The following is a 17,597-nucleotide window of genomic DNA, read 5'->3' as shown; positions in this document are numbered from 1 at the left end:
CACTCACGTGCAACCCTCCCGGCCAGCCCTTCACACGTGGGTGATTGCCTTCTTGTGGTTCTTAACGTTGGTTTTCAGGCCTGAGTGGGAGCAGAGATGGCACACAGCTCCCTGTGCCTCCCTCAGTTGTCTGCTGTGTCCTGGTCTTGCTTGTGATTGAAGATGTTCTGCCCTGGGCTTGGCTGTATCTGCCCCAGACTCGAGAGGACCCACATAAAGGGCTGCTCCGCGATCCTGGCCACCAAGGGAGGGATCTTTTGGCCCTGCTGGTGGCAGCGCTCTTTGTGACACAAGCATCCTGCTTCTGCTTCTGCTTTTCTGTGACCCGATTTCTTGTCTGACCTTTCTCAGCCCTTGAACATGTTCCAAACTCGGTTCGCTTGTGGAAGGCGGCCGTTGAACTGGAAGAGCCTGAAGATGCTAGAATCATGCTCAGCCGAGCTGTGGAGTGCTGCCCCACCAGCGTGGAGGTGAGTCTGGCAGACTCTGCCCGAGTCCAAGTGCGGCGTCAGCTGAGCATGGGGCTGTGATCTCTGGGGCCGTAAGGCCGGGTGAAATCATACGAGGCCACCTCGTAACGCGGCTGCTGGGCAGAATGGCCAGCCTGGCCGTGGTCACTCGTGCTCCTAGTGGAAGTGCAGAATGGAATCTTAGCTCGCCTCTGGCCCCTACAGAGAATTCTGTTTTGAGCACTCTTTTGCAAGGGCCTGTCCTTCTAATTCAGCTCAGAGTTTGTAAATGGGTCCTGCACAGTGGAGGGTGATAGAAAATACTAATGGCGTCTTTCTCTCAGCCCAGCATGAGAGGTCCGTTGCCTCAAACTAGTTGGGTTTCTTTAGTTTCAAACATTCTGGTTCACAGCATTCTGTGCAGTGATTTTTAGTGTCGGTTTTATGATATCCAACATGTCCTTAATTATCCTAAGGGGTATTGTGAAATTCTCCAAGCAAAATTAATCTTCATTTATGTAAAAGTAAATAGAGCCCATACACATCTTTGGTGATGAAATGCTGCAGAATGAACAGCCAGGATGTGAGAACCCCAGAAGGCTGAACACCCGGGTGTCCTTTGTGAAGTCCGCAGTCGTGTCCTGCTCATCTTCTGTGCCACACCTGGAATGAGTCTGGCACAGTGTGTACATTTAACTGGTGTTTGAAATGTTTGACTGAGAATCTGTCAACTTCTCGTGTTCACCAGAGTCACTAAATAAGTCAGAAGCAGAACTGCACGGTTAATCAGATCAGGTGAAAAATGTTGCTGTATACGTTCATGGGCCCTGTTTAAAGGATCCTTGAGAGCTGTTAGAAAGAAGTTTATGCAAGTGCTGCGGCCTGTTAAGGTTGGCTCAACCTTTGACCTGGCGGGTTGCACTGAATGCTGTCCTCTTGTTTGCTGGTGTTGTCTCCCCACAGCTCTGGCTTGCTCTGGCAAGGCTGGAGACCTACGAAAATGCCCGCAAGGTCTTAAATAAGGCCCGGGAGAACATCCCTACAGACCGGCACATCTGGATCACGGCTGCCAAGCTGGAGGAAGCCAATGGCAACACGCAGATGGTGGAGAAGATCATTGACCGAGCCATCACCTCGCTGCGGGCTAACGGTGTGGAGATCAACCGCGAACAATGGATCCAGGTGAGGTCAGCAGGTAGGACTCTCCTCCGTAAGCAGCTGTGTCTCGGTGTCTGCTTTAAACATGTACGTTGGGGGGCGTCTAGGTGGCTCAGGTCATGATCTCATGGTTTGTGAGTTCGAGCCCCGCGTCGGGCTCTGTGCTGACAGCTTAGAGCCTGTATCGGATCCTCTGAACCCCTCTCTCTCTGCCCCTCCCCTGCTCTCTCTCTCTTTCAAAAATAAATAAACATTGGGGCGCCTGGGTGGCTCAGTCGGTTAAGCGGCCGACTTCGGCTCAGGTCATGATCTCACGGTCCGTGAGTTCGAGCCCCGCGTCGGGCTCTGTGCTGACAGCTCAGAGCCTGAAGCCTGTTTCAGATTCTGTGTCTCCCTCTCTCTGACCCTCCCCCGTTCACGCTCTCTCTCGGTCTCAAAAATAAACATAAAAAAAAAAAAAAATTAAAAAATAAATAAACATTAAAAAAAAAAATAAAAATGCATGTTGGGGGGTGCCTGGGTGGCTTAGTCGGTCAAACCAAGGTCTGACTCTTGGTTTCTGCTCAGGTCATGATCTCATGGTTCGTGAGTTCAAGCCCTGCCTCGGGCTCTGTGGTGAAAGTGTGGAGCCTGTTTGGGATTCTCTGTCTCTGTCTCTCTCTCTCTCTCTCTCTCTGCCCCCACCTTGCCCCTCTCCCGCTTGCATGTGCTTTTTCTCTCTCTCCAAATAAATAAATAAACTTAAAAAAAAAAAAAACCACGTTGGAGTCTCTCATAGGGTAGGGGCTGGTGGATGCTAACTGAGGGTCGTGATGCTGGCAGGAAAGCAGACATGTGTGGCTTTTCCTTAGTTTTTATAGAGTTGACACCCTGAGGACATCTGTGGGTTGGATACCCTGAAGAACTTTCTGCACACGGACACTAGTGAATAGTACCACTTTTCGAGGAGAAATAATACGATCTAAAGAGAACGGTAGGCCTGGGGCTGGTGAAGTCTCTGAAGATCTTCTGACCCAGCTTCCAGGGTGGGCGACGTCTCCTGCCTTCCACTTTCACCACGTGAGCTCTGTGGGCCAGGACTCCCCGTCTCCTGGGGGCCCTGCCTGTAGTGGAGTCAGCCTGGGGCGGGGAGTGCTTCTTTACCCCCATCTGCTCCCCACCAAGGGCCCTATGCAGGCGGCCCTCTTGTTTCGCCTACTGCCCTTGGCATTACAAGGTGGGAAGGTGGCCTCAGGCCTCCCGCTGCCTCCTTCTTGTGTTCCTGCTGCCGCAGGTCGGCTTATAGCTCCAGTTGTCCGCCCGGGGGCCTCTCCCCTCCTGAGGAGGTGGCCTCGAGGGGTGCTGCCCTGTTCCCAGGGATCCCCTCTTGATCAGTACCTCTGCCCTGTGTGGGTGTCATGCCATGTGGCCTCTCTGTGTTTGGGCATTTTATTTTTTTTATTTTTTATTTTTTTTTAATCCTGGCTGCAAGGTCTCACATGTCCCTCTAAAATTCAACCGTTGAGATTCAGCCCCTTTATTTCCTTGGTGTTTTTAGCCACGTTGTTACTTTTCGATGCCTCGTTCCTTTGTGGAGACCCATGGAGACCCACGTTTCCAACTTGTGTCTTCTTCCTTCTGCCTGAAGGGCTGTAACAGTTTCTTATGTAAATTCTTCCAGTTTTTACGTGTCTGGAAACTGTATTTGATCTGTTTTTGAAAGCTGTTTTCCCTTGGTATAGAATTTAGGTTGATAGTCTTGTTCCGCAGTACTTTCAAGGTACAACTTTACTGTCTTCTCTTGTGTGTTATTTCCCATAAGGCATTTGTCATCTTTATCTTCGTTTCTTCATACATATCATCTTCTCTTTCTTTTTAAAACAATTAATGACTTAAATTTTTTTTAACGTTTATTTATTTTTGAGAGAGCGTGCGCGCGCACGTGAGCGGGGGAGGGGGAGGGACAGAGAGAGAGGGAGACCCAGAATCTGAAGCAGACTCCAGGCTCTGAACTCTCCTCACAGAGCCTGATGTGGGGCTCAAACTTAGAAGCTGTGACCTAAGCTGAAGTCAGATGCTTAACCGACTGAGCCATCCAGGTGCCCCTGTTGTAGCTCTTACGTTTATATTTATGATCCATTTGAGTTCGTTTTTGGGTGCGGTGTGAGGGAAGGCTTTAACTTCATTCTCCACGTGCATGGCCAGTTGTCATCGGTGTAAGAGTTTATTTCTGAACTCAGTCCTAGTCCTTGGACTGTATGTCTTTATGCTACCACTGTGGTATTCGGATGGCTGTAGCTTTGTAGAAAGCTTTGAAATCAGGAAGTGACCTTTGTCGTCTACAAGATTATTTTAGGTGTGCTTGATTCTTTGTGTTTCCATATGAATTTTAGGATCAGCTTGTCAGTTCCTGCAAAAGAGAAACTTGGGGGGCGCCTGGGTGGCTCAGTCGGTTAAGTGTCTGACTTCAGGTCAGATCATGATCTCGCAGTCCGTGAGTTCGAGCCCCGTGTCGGGCTCTGTGCTGACAGCTCAGAGCCTGGAGCCTGCTTCGGATTCTGTGTCTCCCTCTCTCTCTGCCCCTCCCCTGCTCATGCTCTGTCTCTCTCTCTCTCAAAAATAAATAAAAACATTAAAAAAAAAATTTTTTTTAAATAAAAGAAACTTGGACCAGCTGGGATTTTGATAGGGATGTCATGGGACCTGCAGATTGCCTTGGGGACTGTTGGCATCCTGACAGTATTAAGTCTTCTGACCCATGAACATGGGCTGTCTTTCCATTTATTTAGGTCTTCAGCTTTTTCAGCAATGTCAGTGTACTAGTATTGCACTTCTTTCGTTTTATTCCAAATATGTTGTTATTTTTGATGCTATTGTAAGTGGAATTTTCGTGTCATTTTCAGGTGGTTCATTATTTGTGTATAGAAATACAGTAGACTTCTGAATATTGAGCTTGTGTGACCTTGCTGAAATCATTTATTAAATTGTAATAGATTTAATGGGTTCTGTAGGGTTTTCGGTATGCTAGATCATGCCATCTGCTTATACGATTTTACTTCTTTTTTCTTCCCCCTTCTGGATACCTTTTACTTCTTGTCTAATTGCCCTGATTAGAACCTCTAGTGAAATGTTGACTAGAAGTGGGGAGAACCAACATCTTTGTCTTCCTCCTGATCTTAGGGGGAAGTATCTAGGTTTTCCTGTGGAGTGTGGTGTTAGCTCTGTAGCTCATTGGTGCCTTAGTTATATTTTAAAGAGCTTTTCTTCTTTTCTTTCCATTTCGTTTTGGATCACTTGTATGGCTTTGTCCTCAAAGTTTGTTCTTCTGTAACATCTGATCTGCTGTTTATCTCATCTAGGGGATTTTCCACTTCAGATCTTGTAGTTTTCATTTCTGTGAATTTAATTTTGGTCTTTTAAAAAATGTCTTTCACATCTGTACAACCTTTTTTTTTTTTTTAAGAGAGAGTGTATATACGAGTGGAGGAGGGGCAGAGAGGGAGAGAGAGAATCCCAAGCAGGCTCCACATTCAGTGCAGAGCCCAGTGCAGGGCTTGATCATGATCTGACCTGAAATCAAGAGTTGGATGGTCAACCAACAGAGCCACCCAGACACCCTTGTGCTGCTATTTTGGACACACAGACTCAATATAACGACTGTTTTAGTGCCCTTGTCTCCTAACTCTGATGTCTTTGTCCATCTGGGATTAATTTTGATAGATTTGTTAATCCTCTCGTTACAAGTTGTATATTCTTATTTCTTTGCATGGCTGGTAATGTTCAACTTGTTGCCAGATACCGTGAATTTCCCTTGCTGGGTGCTGGGCAGTTTTGCATTCCTGCACATCCTCTAGGCTTTCCTACTGGACCAGCTGGTGCTTTGGTCCTTTGGACCTTGCTTCAGTGCTTTGCTAGGTTGGACCCCAGCAGTAGTGGGTTTGGGACAGTTCAGGGCTAATCCCCCTGTGGAGGTGAGACCTCTCTGTGCACTGTGCCCAGTGACCTGTGTCTCTTGGGGGCTTCCAGTCTGGCCATGGAAAGAGGCACTGTTCCTGGCCCCATGTGAGCTCTGAGGAGTGCTCGAACCATTGTGGATGGTTCTTTTCAAACACTCATGCTTTGTTTGGTGCTCAGTGAAGACCCCCAGGTGGCTCTCTGCAGAGCACATCGCCAGGGTTGTCTCTCCACTGCACTTTTCTTCTCTTGTGCTTGATCCTGTGTACTGTATGCTTCTTCATCTTCTAGGGCTCAGCACCGCCTCCTCCAGCGTTCCCACCTGGGTCCCCCTCCCTTTTCTGCGGCCTGGAACTCTCCAGGCGATGAGCTGGGCTAACATGGGGCTCCCCTTGACTGCTTCTGCGTCTCAGTCTTCACAGCCCTTTGTTACCCGTGTCCAGTGTCTTGACAACGGCTGCTTCACAGGTGTTGTCTGGATTTCTCGTTGTCTCAGGAGCGGGGGCAGGGGGGCTCTGGCTCAGTCAGCAGCTTCTCTGGTTCTCTGAGGGCTTTTTGGAGGCTGACTGTGCACCTGGCAGACCTTACCTGCTCCAGCTCTCTGCCTTCTCGGTCTCCCTGGAGCCCCGTTTTGCACAGAGTGGAGGCGAGCGCCCTGTGCCCCCGGAAATGCCCACGCACGTCAATTACCATTCCTAGCCCCCCCTTTTGGGGCACACTGGCTTGGCCACAGTGAGTCCCGTTTCTTCTGCCAGCCTGTGTTTCCATCTTGTCAGGAAGGGTTACTGCAGGAGGGGGGTGGTAGGTGTCCTGTCTCCTTGCTGGTTCTCAGACCAGCTTCCTGTAAACCCTCCATTAAGACACTGGCTTTGTGCATAGAAATACACAGCACGAGCTAGAAGTTTTTAAAATTTTCCTCAAAATTTGGGGCACCTGGGTGGCTCAGTCGGTTAAGCATCAGACTCTTGATTTCAGCTCAGGTCATGATCTCACAGTTTGTGTGTTCGAGCCCCGTGTTGGGCTCTGTGCTGGCAGCTTGGAGCCTGCTTGGGGTCCTCTCTCTCCCGTCCACCCCTCTGCCCCTCCCCTGCTCATGCTTTTTCTCTCTTTCTCTCTCAAAAATAAGTAAACATTTAAAATTAAATAAAAAATAAGCTTTCCTCAAAATTTGTGTTTTGCTGCTATTTGCTTCTATTTGAATGTGATGAAGGGATCTGAAGGGATCTGAAAGCACACGAGTCTTGCCTGGTCTTTTTAAGGCTAGCATATAAAACATGTCTTTGTGGTATCCTGCAAAGAGTGCTACGGCTGAGGGGTTTTGCCCTCTGAGCAAAGTCACCATTTACTGAGCACCAGACTCTGCCGAACGGGTTTTCTCCTTGCCTTCTTACTTCCTACTTCCCATTCTTTGTGGAACCCAGTCCCAGCCCTGACCCCGGGCCCTGCTGGACACCTCAGGAGCCTCTGCGACAGGCCTGGCTCCACCAGCCATGCCCTCGAACCGTGTCTGCATGTACTCACATGCTTTTCCTTTCGTCCTGCTGCTGCCATTTTCCCTCCTTTGCTGGTTCTCCTTCTCTCCTCTATTTTTTTTTTATTTTAAATAAAAAAAATTTTTTTAACGTTTTATTTATTTTTGAGACAGAGAGAGACAGAGCATGAACAGGGGAGGGTCAGCGAGAGGGAGACACAGAATCTGAAACAGGCTCCAGGCTCTGAGCTGTCAGCACAGAGCCCGACGCGGGGCCCGAACTCACGGACCGCGAGATCATGACCTAAGCCAAAGTCGGCCGCTTAACCGACTGAGCCACCCAGGCGCCCCTCTCCTCTCTTCTAAATCGCTTGGTGGTTTGGCCCTCAGCCCCTTTCTGAGACTTGTCTGTGCTTCTGTGAGGGTCTCGTCTCACCACATTGCCAAGCAAGAATGGCACTTACAGGACAGGAACCCCCAAATGTGGACTCTGCTCTGGGTGCTCCCCACATCCTGGATTGCACCCCTGCTGCCCTACGTCCCCCAGCGACATGGGACAGTACCAGGGCCTGATGTGTCCAGGATGCATCTCCTGGTTTGCCCACAAAATGTGCTAGTCCTCAGCCTTGCTCACCTCAGTATGAAGCACCACCATTTATGCCTCGTGAGTCACTGCTGACTCCTTTTTCTCATACCTCTCGTCTGGCAAGCAGTTTGAGCCTACCTTCCCATCTCTCCCTGGTCCGGGTGGCCTGCCTTGCCGTCTGTCCCTGGTCCGGGTGGCCTGTCTTGCCGTCTGTCCCTGGTCCGGGTGCACCTTGTCACCCAGTTGTGGCAGTCCTTGGCCAGACCGCAGCTTCCCCCAGACATGGCAGTGTGTCCTGTTGTGTTTCCCTGCTAATGCTCCACACAGTGGTTAGGGCTGTCCTTTTAAAATGAGACTGATTATGGAACTCCTCCTCTAGTTTAAAAAACCTCTGGTGTCTGCCTGCCCCACAGCAGTAAAACCCAGAGCTCTTGCTGTGGTCTGCAAGGCCCTGGGATCCAGTTAGAGTGTTTCCTCCTTTTGTCCATTTTGAATCCTGAGTTCTAGACCAACAGATGCAAATGTTTGTGAGCTTGTGTTGGTTCTTACTACTTTGGAAGTGTGTTCCATGCAGAGCCTCGTGTGGCCACTGAGCTGTCTCCCACAGTGCTGTGCACACAGAGCTGCTTGTGCAGTGCTTGGGAGTGCATAGATGTAGCCTTGTTAAGTCCTTAGGTATTTGTCAAGCATTCATCTGCTGGGTGGAAAGGAGGGTTACCTCGCCGGGTGGGCTGCAGGAGGGCTCAGTGGGCATCAGCGCCTTGGGTGCGCACCGACCTGAGGTGCAGGGGCTGTCCGTCCTCTTCACGTGGGCGTAGCGTGCCCCTGTCAGGCACCTGCAGCTCTGGACTATAGTTTTGTGTCCCTCTTGCAGGATGCTGAGGAGTGTGACAAGGCTGGGAGTGTGGCCACCTGCCAGGCCGTCATGCGTGCCGTGATTGGCATTGGGATCGAGGAGGAAGATCGGAAGCACACCTGGATGGAAGATGCTGACAGTGTAAGTCCGGCTACGTGGGCCTGAAGCACCTGTGGGGAACTAGCTGCAGATGTGAAAGTCTTCTTGATCTGCTGATTTTTTAAAATGTATTATTTATTTTGAGAGAGAGCGTGCGTGAGCTGGAGGGTCGGAGAGAGAGGAGAGAGAATCCCAGGCAGGCTCCATGCTGTCATCACAGAGCCCGACGTGGGGCTCGAACCCACAAACTTGCAAGATCATGACCTGACCCGAGATCAAGATTTTCAAGAGTCAGAGCCACCCAGGGGCCCCTGATCTGCTGACTTTCTTAAACATAGTGGTAGCTGTAAGGAGTACAGATTTCTCCTAACCCAGGTTTACCTGGAGAGCCACTCCTTGCAGACCTCCTGATCTGCAGTGCTCTGTGCTCTGTGTGGGCTGACTGTGTGCTGTGGACCAGGAGCCAGCAGAGTGGGAGCCTGCAGAGCTCTCTCAGCTGTTTTTTACCTCCCCACATCTACCCCCTGGGTTCTTTTATAACTTGCACTTCAGGAGGCATTTTGTATACGAAGCTTTTGCCTACTTTGAAATTATTTCCTTGGAATAGGCTTCCAGAGAAGAGAGAATGGGGGTCAAAATCAGTATGTATTTTAGGTATTCAGTGCCTTAAAGGTGGCTCTCTTTTTTTTTTTTTTTAGCTTATTTTGAAATAATTTTAGATTTACAGATGTTGCAAACTGTATGAAAGCTTCTTATATGCCCTTCACCCAGATTCCTCCGAATTTGACCGTTTCACCACATTTGCCTTTCTTTTTTTTTCAACATTTTTTTTTTTTTTATTTATTTTTGGGACAGAGAGAGACAGAGCATGAACGGGGGAGGGGCAGAGAGAGAGGGAGACACAGAATCGGAAACAGGCTCCAGGCTCCGAGCCATCAGCCCAGAGCCTGACGCGGGGCTCGAACTCACGGACCGCGAGATCGTGACCTGGCTGAAGTCGGACGCTTAACCGACTGCGCCACCCAGGCGCCCCCACATTTGCCTTTCCCATTCCACTCACACGTGCACACACATGCACACACACCCCTTACTGTTTCTTCTGAATATTTGCGAGTAAATTGCAGAGGTCACGGCCCCTTTCCTCCAAGTACTGCAGCGTTTCTTTAAAAGACGATGTTTTCTTACACAGTCACAACATAGCTATCAAAATGAGGAAATAATGTTGACACAGTGCCATTATGTAATTTGCAGGCCAAATTCCACCAGTTGCCTCCCTAAGTGTCCCTTTCACAGGAAGGAAAAACACAGCTGGTTCTGGTGCAGCGGCCACCCCCGGTCACAGCCTCAGGTTTCCGTGGCCCTGATAGTCTAGAGAGGGCTTTGGTCTGTCGTCGTTTTTCAGGAGTCTGACTTCTGGCCCCCTGATTGACTTTGTGACTTTGTGGCCCCCTGATTTGGGTCTCCATGATGTGCCCCCCACATTGGGGTTGGGGTTCTGCATCTTTGTGGGATGTTGTGTCCTGGCAGGTTGTGTTGGTAGGTGCCTGTGCCCGTTCAACTCTGAGCAGCTCAAGTGGCATCCATCAGGCTTCTCCACTGAAAGGTTACTCTTTTTCTCCTTTCTAATTAATAAGTGCCTTGTGGGGAGGCACTCTGAGATTAAACATCCTGTTTCTTGCCAAACTTTGACCTACTAGTTTGCAGGCCCATTAATGATGTTTTTGTCCTGTATCAGTTACTATGGTATTTGCCAAATAGTGCCTTTCTTTCTTTCTTTCTTTCTTTCTTCCTTCCTTCCTTCCTTCCTTCCTTCCTTCCTTCCTTCCTTCCTTCTTCCTTCCTTCCTTTCTATTTTTGAGAGAGAGAGTCAGAGCATGAACGGGAGAGTGACAGAGAGACCAGGAGACAGAATTCAAAGCAGGCTCCAGGCTCTGAAGTGTCCTCACAGAGCCCAACGTGGGGCTCGAACTCACGAACTGTGAGATCATGACCTGAGCCGAAGTCGGACACCTAACTGACTGAGCCCCCCAGGTGCCAAATAGTGCTTTTCTCAACACCGTTTCTTCTGTATTTTATTAGAGTTTATTAGTTGGAATTCTACAGTAATGACCTTTCCCTTATTCATGTGGGTATTTGTTTCTTTCTGTTAGGAGAGGCCAAGGATCCCTACTCCATTCTGGGAGATTATAGCCCCTGATGGCATCACCGGTGTGGAGCTCACATAACCTCTTGAGCGCCACATGTGCTATGACCCAGGGCACAGGTGCTGGCCATGCCATGCACTTCCAGGGGCCTGTGGCCTGCCGATGGTCTAGTGCACACCGAATATACCTTGGTTCTTTAGGAGAGTGGAGACACAGGCCAACCGTGATGGTTGTTAAAAGCTTTTCATTATGTAACATTTAAGACACAAAGAAGTATAAAGAGTAACAAATATGCTCAGTGTCTGTATCGAAAGGAAATTCCCAAATATGCCAAAGAATCCTAGTTTTTTGTTGTCGAGCCCCTTTTTATTCTGCATATGGAGTTAAACACTTCACTTCATTTTATTTTCCTTATTGCTTTGACAGCATAGGAGGCCTGGCGGGGGGAGGAGCGGAGGGGGGATAGACCTTGCCCTATGGATGACAGATTGTGGGAGCAGAAGCCCACGAACCATTTCAGATTTTCTTTTTCTTTTTTATTGTCTCTTGCACGTGTAGTAGAACAACACGGCTGTCTTTCACAAAGCTGCGCAATTATGGAGTAAGAGCTCAAGTCTCTGTGCTGAGAAGAGTGAAGTGTTTTCATAATACTCCCACCCCACGGGGCCCTGCCTGGCTCACCCACACCTGAGACCCCTGGTGGGCTGTCACTTGATCCAGTGGGGCCACGGATGCCCGAAAGTCTTTGTAACCGGCCTCCAGGACCTTGGTCAAAAGTCACAAAGAGTACAGACCAGTTTGTATGGGGTCTAATCCTCACTTGACATCTTCTGTCACTTTTCCAGTCACTACTGGTCAGGACACACCCGAGGCGGGGCCCTTCTTGGTTTCTGTGGTGCTTGAGTCAGATTGAGGCCACGTGACCAAGAAGGAACCCAGTCTGAACAAGGAGGTCGAAGCTGCATCCCTGTTTTTTAACTCCACACCCATTTCCACATGGTGGTCTTTGTGCAACAGGAGGCTTATAGCCGTTCTCTTGGAGAATGCAGCTGTCAGTCTGGGAAGTGGCCTTGGCTGGCTCTGTGAGGTGCCTGGCTGGTTCCATCCGTGACATTTTGATGATCGTTGCTGCAAAACTTTTGTTTCCGACACAGTTCCTAGTGGCTTTTCACTTACCTCAGAATACAAAACCCTTTCTTGGTATGAGAACGCTTCCTGCGTGTGCAGAGTGTTTAGGGCGGCTCGTTTCTCAGGTGGTCCGCGAGCATCTGGTGTTGAGTATGGGGGGCACTGACCTTTCCCCTGGGTTAGCCCGTTCCAGTGAGCGTCCCTGGCTCGTGACCTTCTCAAGAGATGGCTTTCACAGAGTGACTGGCTTTCTTGTGTTGCTTGATTCCAACCAGCGAATAAAGTCATTCTTTCTGTCTTTTTTTTTTTTTTCAATGCTTATTTATGTTTGAGAGAGAGAGAGAGAGAGAGAGAGACAGAGCATGAGTGGGGAAGGGGCAGAGAGAGAGGGAGACACAGATTCCAAAGCAGGCTTCAGGCTCCAGGCTCCAGGCTCCAAGCTGTCAGCACAGAGCCTGACGCGGGGCTCAAACCCACGAACCATGAGATCATGACCTGAGCCGAAGTCGGATGCCTAACTGACTGAGCCACCCAGGCCCCCCTAAAGTCATTCTTCAATAAGGAAAAAAAACATCCAGAGAAAGTAGCAGCAAGTGTTTATGGAAGTTCTGTTTGAGTGGATGGGTTCTTCCTTTCTCTTTTTTCAGCTGCATTTTTTTTCTTTTTTTTTTTTTTTAAAGGAAAGCTAGGGCACCTGGGTGGCTCAGTCAGTTCAGCGTCTAACTTTGGCTCAGGTCATGATCTCACGATTCATGAGTTCAAGTCCCGCGTCAGGCTCTGTGCTGACAGCTCAGAGCCTGGAGCCTGCTTCAGATTCTGTGTCTCCCTCTCTCTGTGCCCCTCCCTAGCTTTCTCTGTCCCTCTCTCTCTCTCTCTCAAAAGTAAATAAAACATTTAAAAAAAAAAAAAGGAAAACTGTTTCTCTTTCTTTTTTCCTTCCTTTCTTTCTTTCTTTCTTTCTTTCTTTCTTTCTTTCTTTCTTTCTTTCTTTCAAGTTTATTTCTCTTTGAGAGACAGTGTTCTCTGTCTGTGAGGGAGGGGTGGAGAGAGAGAACCCCAAGCGGGCTTCACACTGTGAGTGTGGAGCCTGAACATGGGACTCGATCTCACGAACCTGTGAGATCATGATCTGAGCCAAACTCAAGAGTCGGATGCTTAACCAACTGAGCCACCCAGGTGCCCCGTAAGCTACATTTTTTATTGTGGTAAAATACACATATCATAAAGCTTGCCGTTCTTGCCACTTGGAAGCGTGTGATTCCATGGTGTCTAGCACACTCATGGTGTTGTGCGGCCATCGCCGCGGTCTCAGATGCCAGAGTTTTTCTGTTCCCCGCATCAGAGCCCACACCCGTTCACAGCCATTCAGGTGGATAGATGCTTTCTTTCTCTTTGTGCTCCTCTGTGTTTTACAGGTTTCTAACGAGCATGGCTTTTATAAGGGAGAACATACACTTAACCCCGAGTTCAGAGAGGAACCAGCGTGTGTGGCGTGTGGTCAGCTCTCCCCTGCGGCTGGCGGCTGCTGTTCCCCTGCACCAGCTCCTGCTGTGTATGCGGGCTGGCAGACAGCCCCATGCCGGGCCCCGTGTGTTTCACTCCCCATCCTCCTGGGGTTTCGCTCTCCCGGGGCGTGTTTCCCACGGTGTGGTTCTGAGCAGACGGGCCGTCGTGCCTCCTGCTCTGAGGCCAGGGCTGGGCTGCCCACTCTCACCCTTATCTTTCTGCTCTAGTGTGTGGCCCACAATGCCCTGGAGTGTGCGCGAGCTATCTATGCCTACGCCCTGCAAGTGTTCCCCAGCAAGAAGAGTGTGTGGCTGAGAGCCGCGTACTTCGAGAAGAACCATGGCACCAGGTATGTGCTTGGGCCCCGGGTGCCTGGTGGCGCTCTCCACTCTGTGTGCCCATTGGCCTTCTGACTCCAGGTTGGGCAGAGCTGAGTTGAAACCTCCCCTCCCCATAGGTGGGCAAGGACCTCAACTTGAGATCCAGTCCTCTGCAATGAGGGACAGAATCTTCTACTGCACTTGAGACTTTGAGATCTGTCTTTATGGCTCCTTCTGTACCAGATAGGATTATCACTCTTTTATAGTTGAGAAACTGAGACGCTGAGGGCATTTCTGCAGAAGTGCCTACAGCTGCGTTGGCAGACGCCTGGTGGCCCAAGGGTGCCTGGGGCGAGGCAGGGCTCTAAAGCTCCACGTCTGTGCCAGCACTGGATTTAGCAGTGTGGGCGGTGCGGCATCTGGGCCCAGGCAGGCATGGTTTTCATTTAAGCTCTGCTGACTTTGGGTTTCGGCTAGTTTTTGTGCTCTGAGGAGGTCCTTGACAATTTTCTCTAATTGTATTCTTTAATTGAAAAAACCTTTTGGGTCTGCCTTATTGGCTGTAACTGCTGATTGAATTAGGTGTTGCAATTTCGGGTGTTCAAGGGGTGCCTCTCCAGGGTAGCAGCCTCATGTTGTGCACTCTCCACCCAGGCTCTCTGCTGCTCCTTCCCGTGCTGGGGCGGGGGGACAGGCCTTGCTCATTCCACAGGGCTTTTGCTGGGAGCATCCAGCCCCTTTCTCTTTCCTTTCCCGGCATTGTTGAATCTCAGTCTGGTCAGGGTGTCTTCCCATGTGTGTTGCTGAGGCTTTTGTCTCCTCCCCACTCTCACCATCTGGTTTAGTGTTTTGGAGTGGACTCATCTGAGGCTGCTTTGAGATGACCGTGCCGGCTCACCCTGTACAAGTTCACCCGTGACAGTCCCAAGTCCGGAGCAGGGCCTCTCCTGCTGGGTGTGGTCTGTGGACGTGCCTCACTGGCACTGCTCCTCTTGGGCCCTGGGCGTGGGGCAGCCCCCTCCCCGGCTCTGGCACCCTTCCTGTCCGGCTGACTCGTGGCATGGAATGGCACGAGGGGCTCAGGGTCTGGGGTCCTGGCTCTGGTGTCATCTGGGAAGCATGCTGCAGACTCTCTTGGGCTTCTCTCCACACAGAGTGAGTCCTTCGTCTTGCTGCCGAGGCCCAGAGAGCTTGTGTGCCAGGCGGTGCAACAGGGGTGGTGGCCGCCTGAGGGTTGGGGGCTTCCCGCCTGATACCCAGGCTGGCGGTATTCTTGCTCGGTAGTGACCAAAATAAGTTTCTTCCAATAAGACCGTTTCTTTGGATGCCAGAGAACAGATTCTGGGTCATAATCTTTATCAGCAGATCTGTGGTTAAAGATGAAAAGAGCTCTCCTGTCACCCAGACTGTGAAGTTGTCACTCCCCTCAGGACCCATGGCTATGAAAGGGTCCCTTGAGAAGTTCCTCCATCAGGCTTAGCTGTTTAACAATGCATGCTTTGTAGCACCCTCCTCGGTAGTTGATTTTAGAACCTTTATGAAGAGAAAAGATTTCCCCACACTCTCCCCATCGTAAAATTTGGTAAATCATTTATAGCACCGAACTTTGGAGCAGTAACTGTCTTTTCAGCACCCAGGCTGATGCTGTGAGCACCCTGCATGCTCTGGTGGTGACTGTGGCCCTCTGTCTTTCAGGGAGTCCTTGGAGGCACTCCTGCAGAGGGCTGTGGCCCATTGCCCCAAAGCGGAGGTGCTGTGGCTTATGGGCGCCAAGTCCAAGTGGCTGGCGGGGGATGTGCCTGCGGCAAGGAGCATCCTGGCTCTGGCCTTCCAGGTGGGTTGAGGGGTCCGCTGGGCTGCCAGGGGGCATGTGCACTTGAACCCCCACCTCAGTGCCTGTCGAGGCCCGAGGGCTGCAGCGTGCATGTGCCCTTGAGCCCTCCCCCTGCTCATCGACGGGAGCTGACCTAAGAGAGGAGAAGTGAGTTGGTCCTGACGCACCAGACTCGGCTGCTCTACGGGCAGCTGGGGTCCTGAGGGGGCCCAAGAGTAGGAGAATGGCCAGCTGGCAGACCTGCCTCTTGGTCATGGCCATTCAGTGTAACCATGGGCCAAATATTCCAGAACACAGAGCACGGGGCAAGCAGGCGACATTCCCCAGGTGAGTGGAGCAGTAGCCAGATACAGCCATTTCTCACAGGAGAGCACATGTGAGAATTGGATTGTTCCGTCCCTGTGCTCTGAACACAGGATGCGCACAGAGGCCACTCGTGGGCCTCCTGGTGCTGCTGGGCCCTTAGGTGGTTGGGATTACATTCAGACGGCTACACCTAGCCAGGCTTCTTTGGGCTGGTGTCATGACCCGGGCGGCGTGGGGTTAGCAGTTAGCATGCTTAATGTGTTTTAACTTTCGTTCCAGCAGAGCTAACCCACGGTGTTTTTGGTTTTTGGTTTTTTGGTTTTTTTAAATGTTTATTTATTGAGAGACAGAGAGAGACAGAGCATTAGCGTAGGAGGGGCAGAGAGAGGGGGAGACACAGGATCCAAAGCAGGCTCCAGGCTCCGAGCTGTCAGCACAGAGCCCAACGTGGGGCTCAGACCCACAAACCGCGAGACCATGACCTGAACCACAGTCGGACACGTAACCAACTGAGCCCCCCAGGTGCCCCCCCCACGGTGTTATGTTAGTTTTGGGAAGTGTGCAGTACGGCGATTCAACACTTCTCATGTTATTCAGTGCTCGTAGCAGCCATGTTTATAAACTGTTGAGTGCTGTGTAAACATCAGTGTGTTGTAACCCTGACTGGCGTAATTAAGTTTGTCCTTCCCTGAGTAAATGCCATGAGAGGAGCCTGGCTGGTATCTGGCCTTTTGCTTTTTCCTGTCCGTTGGAGGACAGTCACATGTTCAGGACGCTCCTTCTGTCTGAGCCATCACAGCATTCTCCCGCCATCTGCCTGGGCACCGCTGCCAGTCCCCAGCACCACCCTCCAGGTGCCCTCTCCTTTCCCTGCTGGTCACTCTGGGGCTGTTGATGAGGTCTGTGATGCAGCCAGGCGAGTGTGCTTTCAGAAGGCCGCGAGTGTAGCACCCGTGTGTCTGCTGGATTCTGGCTGGTACGTGGCCCAGTCCTAGCCCTTGGGAGCCTTCCACGCCATCAGCGATGCCCTGGGCATCATTCTTTCCTGCTCACACAGACACACCGAGATGGCCAGTCCCTTGTCACCAGGCTTGGGAACAGGGTTGGGTATGGCAGATCCACATGGGTAGAACGTGAGTGAGCCGTTCCGGCTTTGAGAGGCCACTCAGGGAAGCCTGCAACCGGGGGGTGAGCCGGTGCCCCTGGCTGCAGCTCAGGGTGGGTCCTGGAGAAGACGGCTCTCCAGCTGCTGGTGGTGTTGCCTGAGTGCCTAGAAAATGGGCTGGCTTGTTTTCAGGTGGGTCAGCACTCTTGGGCCGGACCCTGCTCTGTCATCTGTTAGCTCTGGAATCAGACTGCCCTGCAGCAGAGTGAGGCCCGGCCTGGTGCCCAGGCTAGCTGCTCTTGATTAAGTATAATCTAGCCCTGGCCACTTTGTTCTGATCCCATGTCTCCCTCCAGGCCAACCCCAACAGCGAGGAGATCTGGCTGGCCGCTGTGAAGCTGGAATCCGAGAACAATGAGTACGAGCGTGCCCGGCGGCTACTGGCCAAGGCGCGGAGCAGCGCACCCACCGCCCGGGTGAGCGGGGCGTTGGGGCCATACTGGGTCCCTGGGGCCTGTGGTGTCCGGAGGGTGCGAGGTACCACCTAAAGCTGTGGTACTCTTGGCTTATTGGTTCATACTTGACTGCGAGGTGTATTTGTGTTTTTAATGTTCATTTATTTTTGAGAGAGACCGAGACAGAACGCGAGTGGGTTGGGACAGAGAGGGAGGCACAGAATTGGAAGCGGGCTCCAGGCTCCGA

General features: G+C 51.0%; 1 protein-coding gene across 1 annotated transcript in view; it reads left to right on the top strand.

Moving 5' to 3' along the window:
* PRPF6 (pre-mRNA processing factor 6) overlaps window positions 1–17,597 on the top strand; it is a 48,674-nt gene that overhangs the window by 24,944 nt on the left and 6,133 nt on the right. The window contains exons 10-15 of the mRNA XM_049650413.1: window positions 352–470; window positions 1,413–1,631; window positions 8,472–8,594; window positions 13,558–13,679; window positions 15,346–15,484; window positions 17,252–17,371. Coding sequence (XP_049506370.1) covers window positions 352–470; window positions 1,413–1,631; window positions 8,472–8,594; window positions 13,558–13,679; window positions 15,346–15,484; window positions 17,252–17,371 — 842 coding nt within the window. The remainder of the gene's footprint in view (window positions 1–351; window positions 471–1,412; window positions 1,632–8,471; window positions 8,595–13,557; window positions 13,680–15,345; window positions 15,485–17,251; window positions 17,372–17,597) is intronic.

The sequence above is a fragment of the Panthera uncia genome, assembly GCF_023721935.1.
Source record: "Panthera uncia isolate 11264 chromosome A3 unlocalized genomic scaffold, Puncia_PCG_1.0 HiC_scaffold_11, whole genome shotgun sequence".
Lineage (NCBI taxonomy): Eukaryota > Metazoa > Chordata > Mammalia > Carnivora > Felidae > Panthera > Panthera uncia.
The sequence above is the reverse complement of the archived record's forward strand: the minus strand, read 5'-3'. Positions and strand labels throughout refer to the sequence as shown.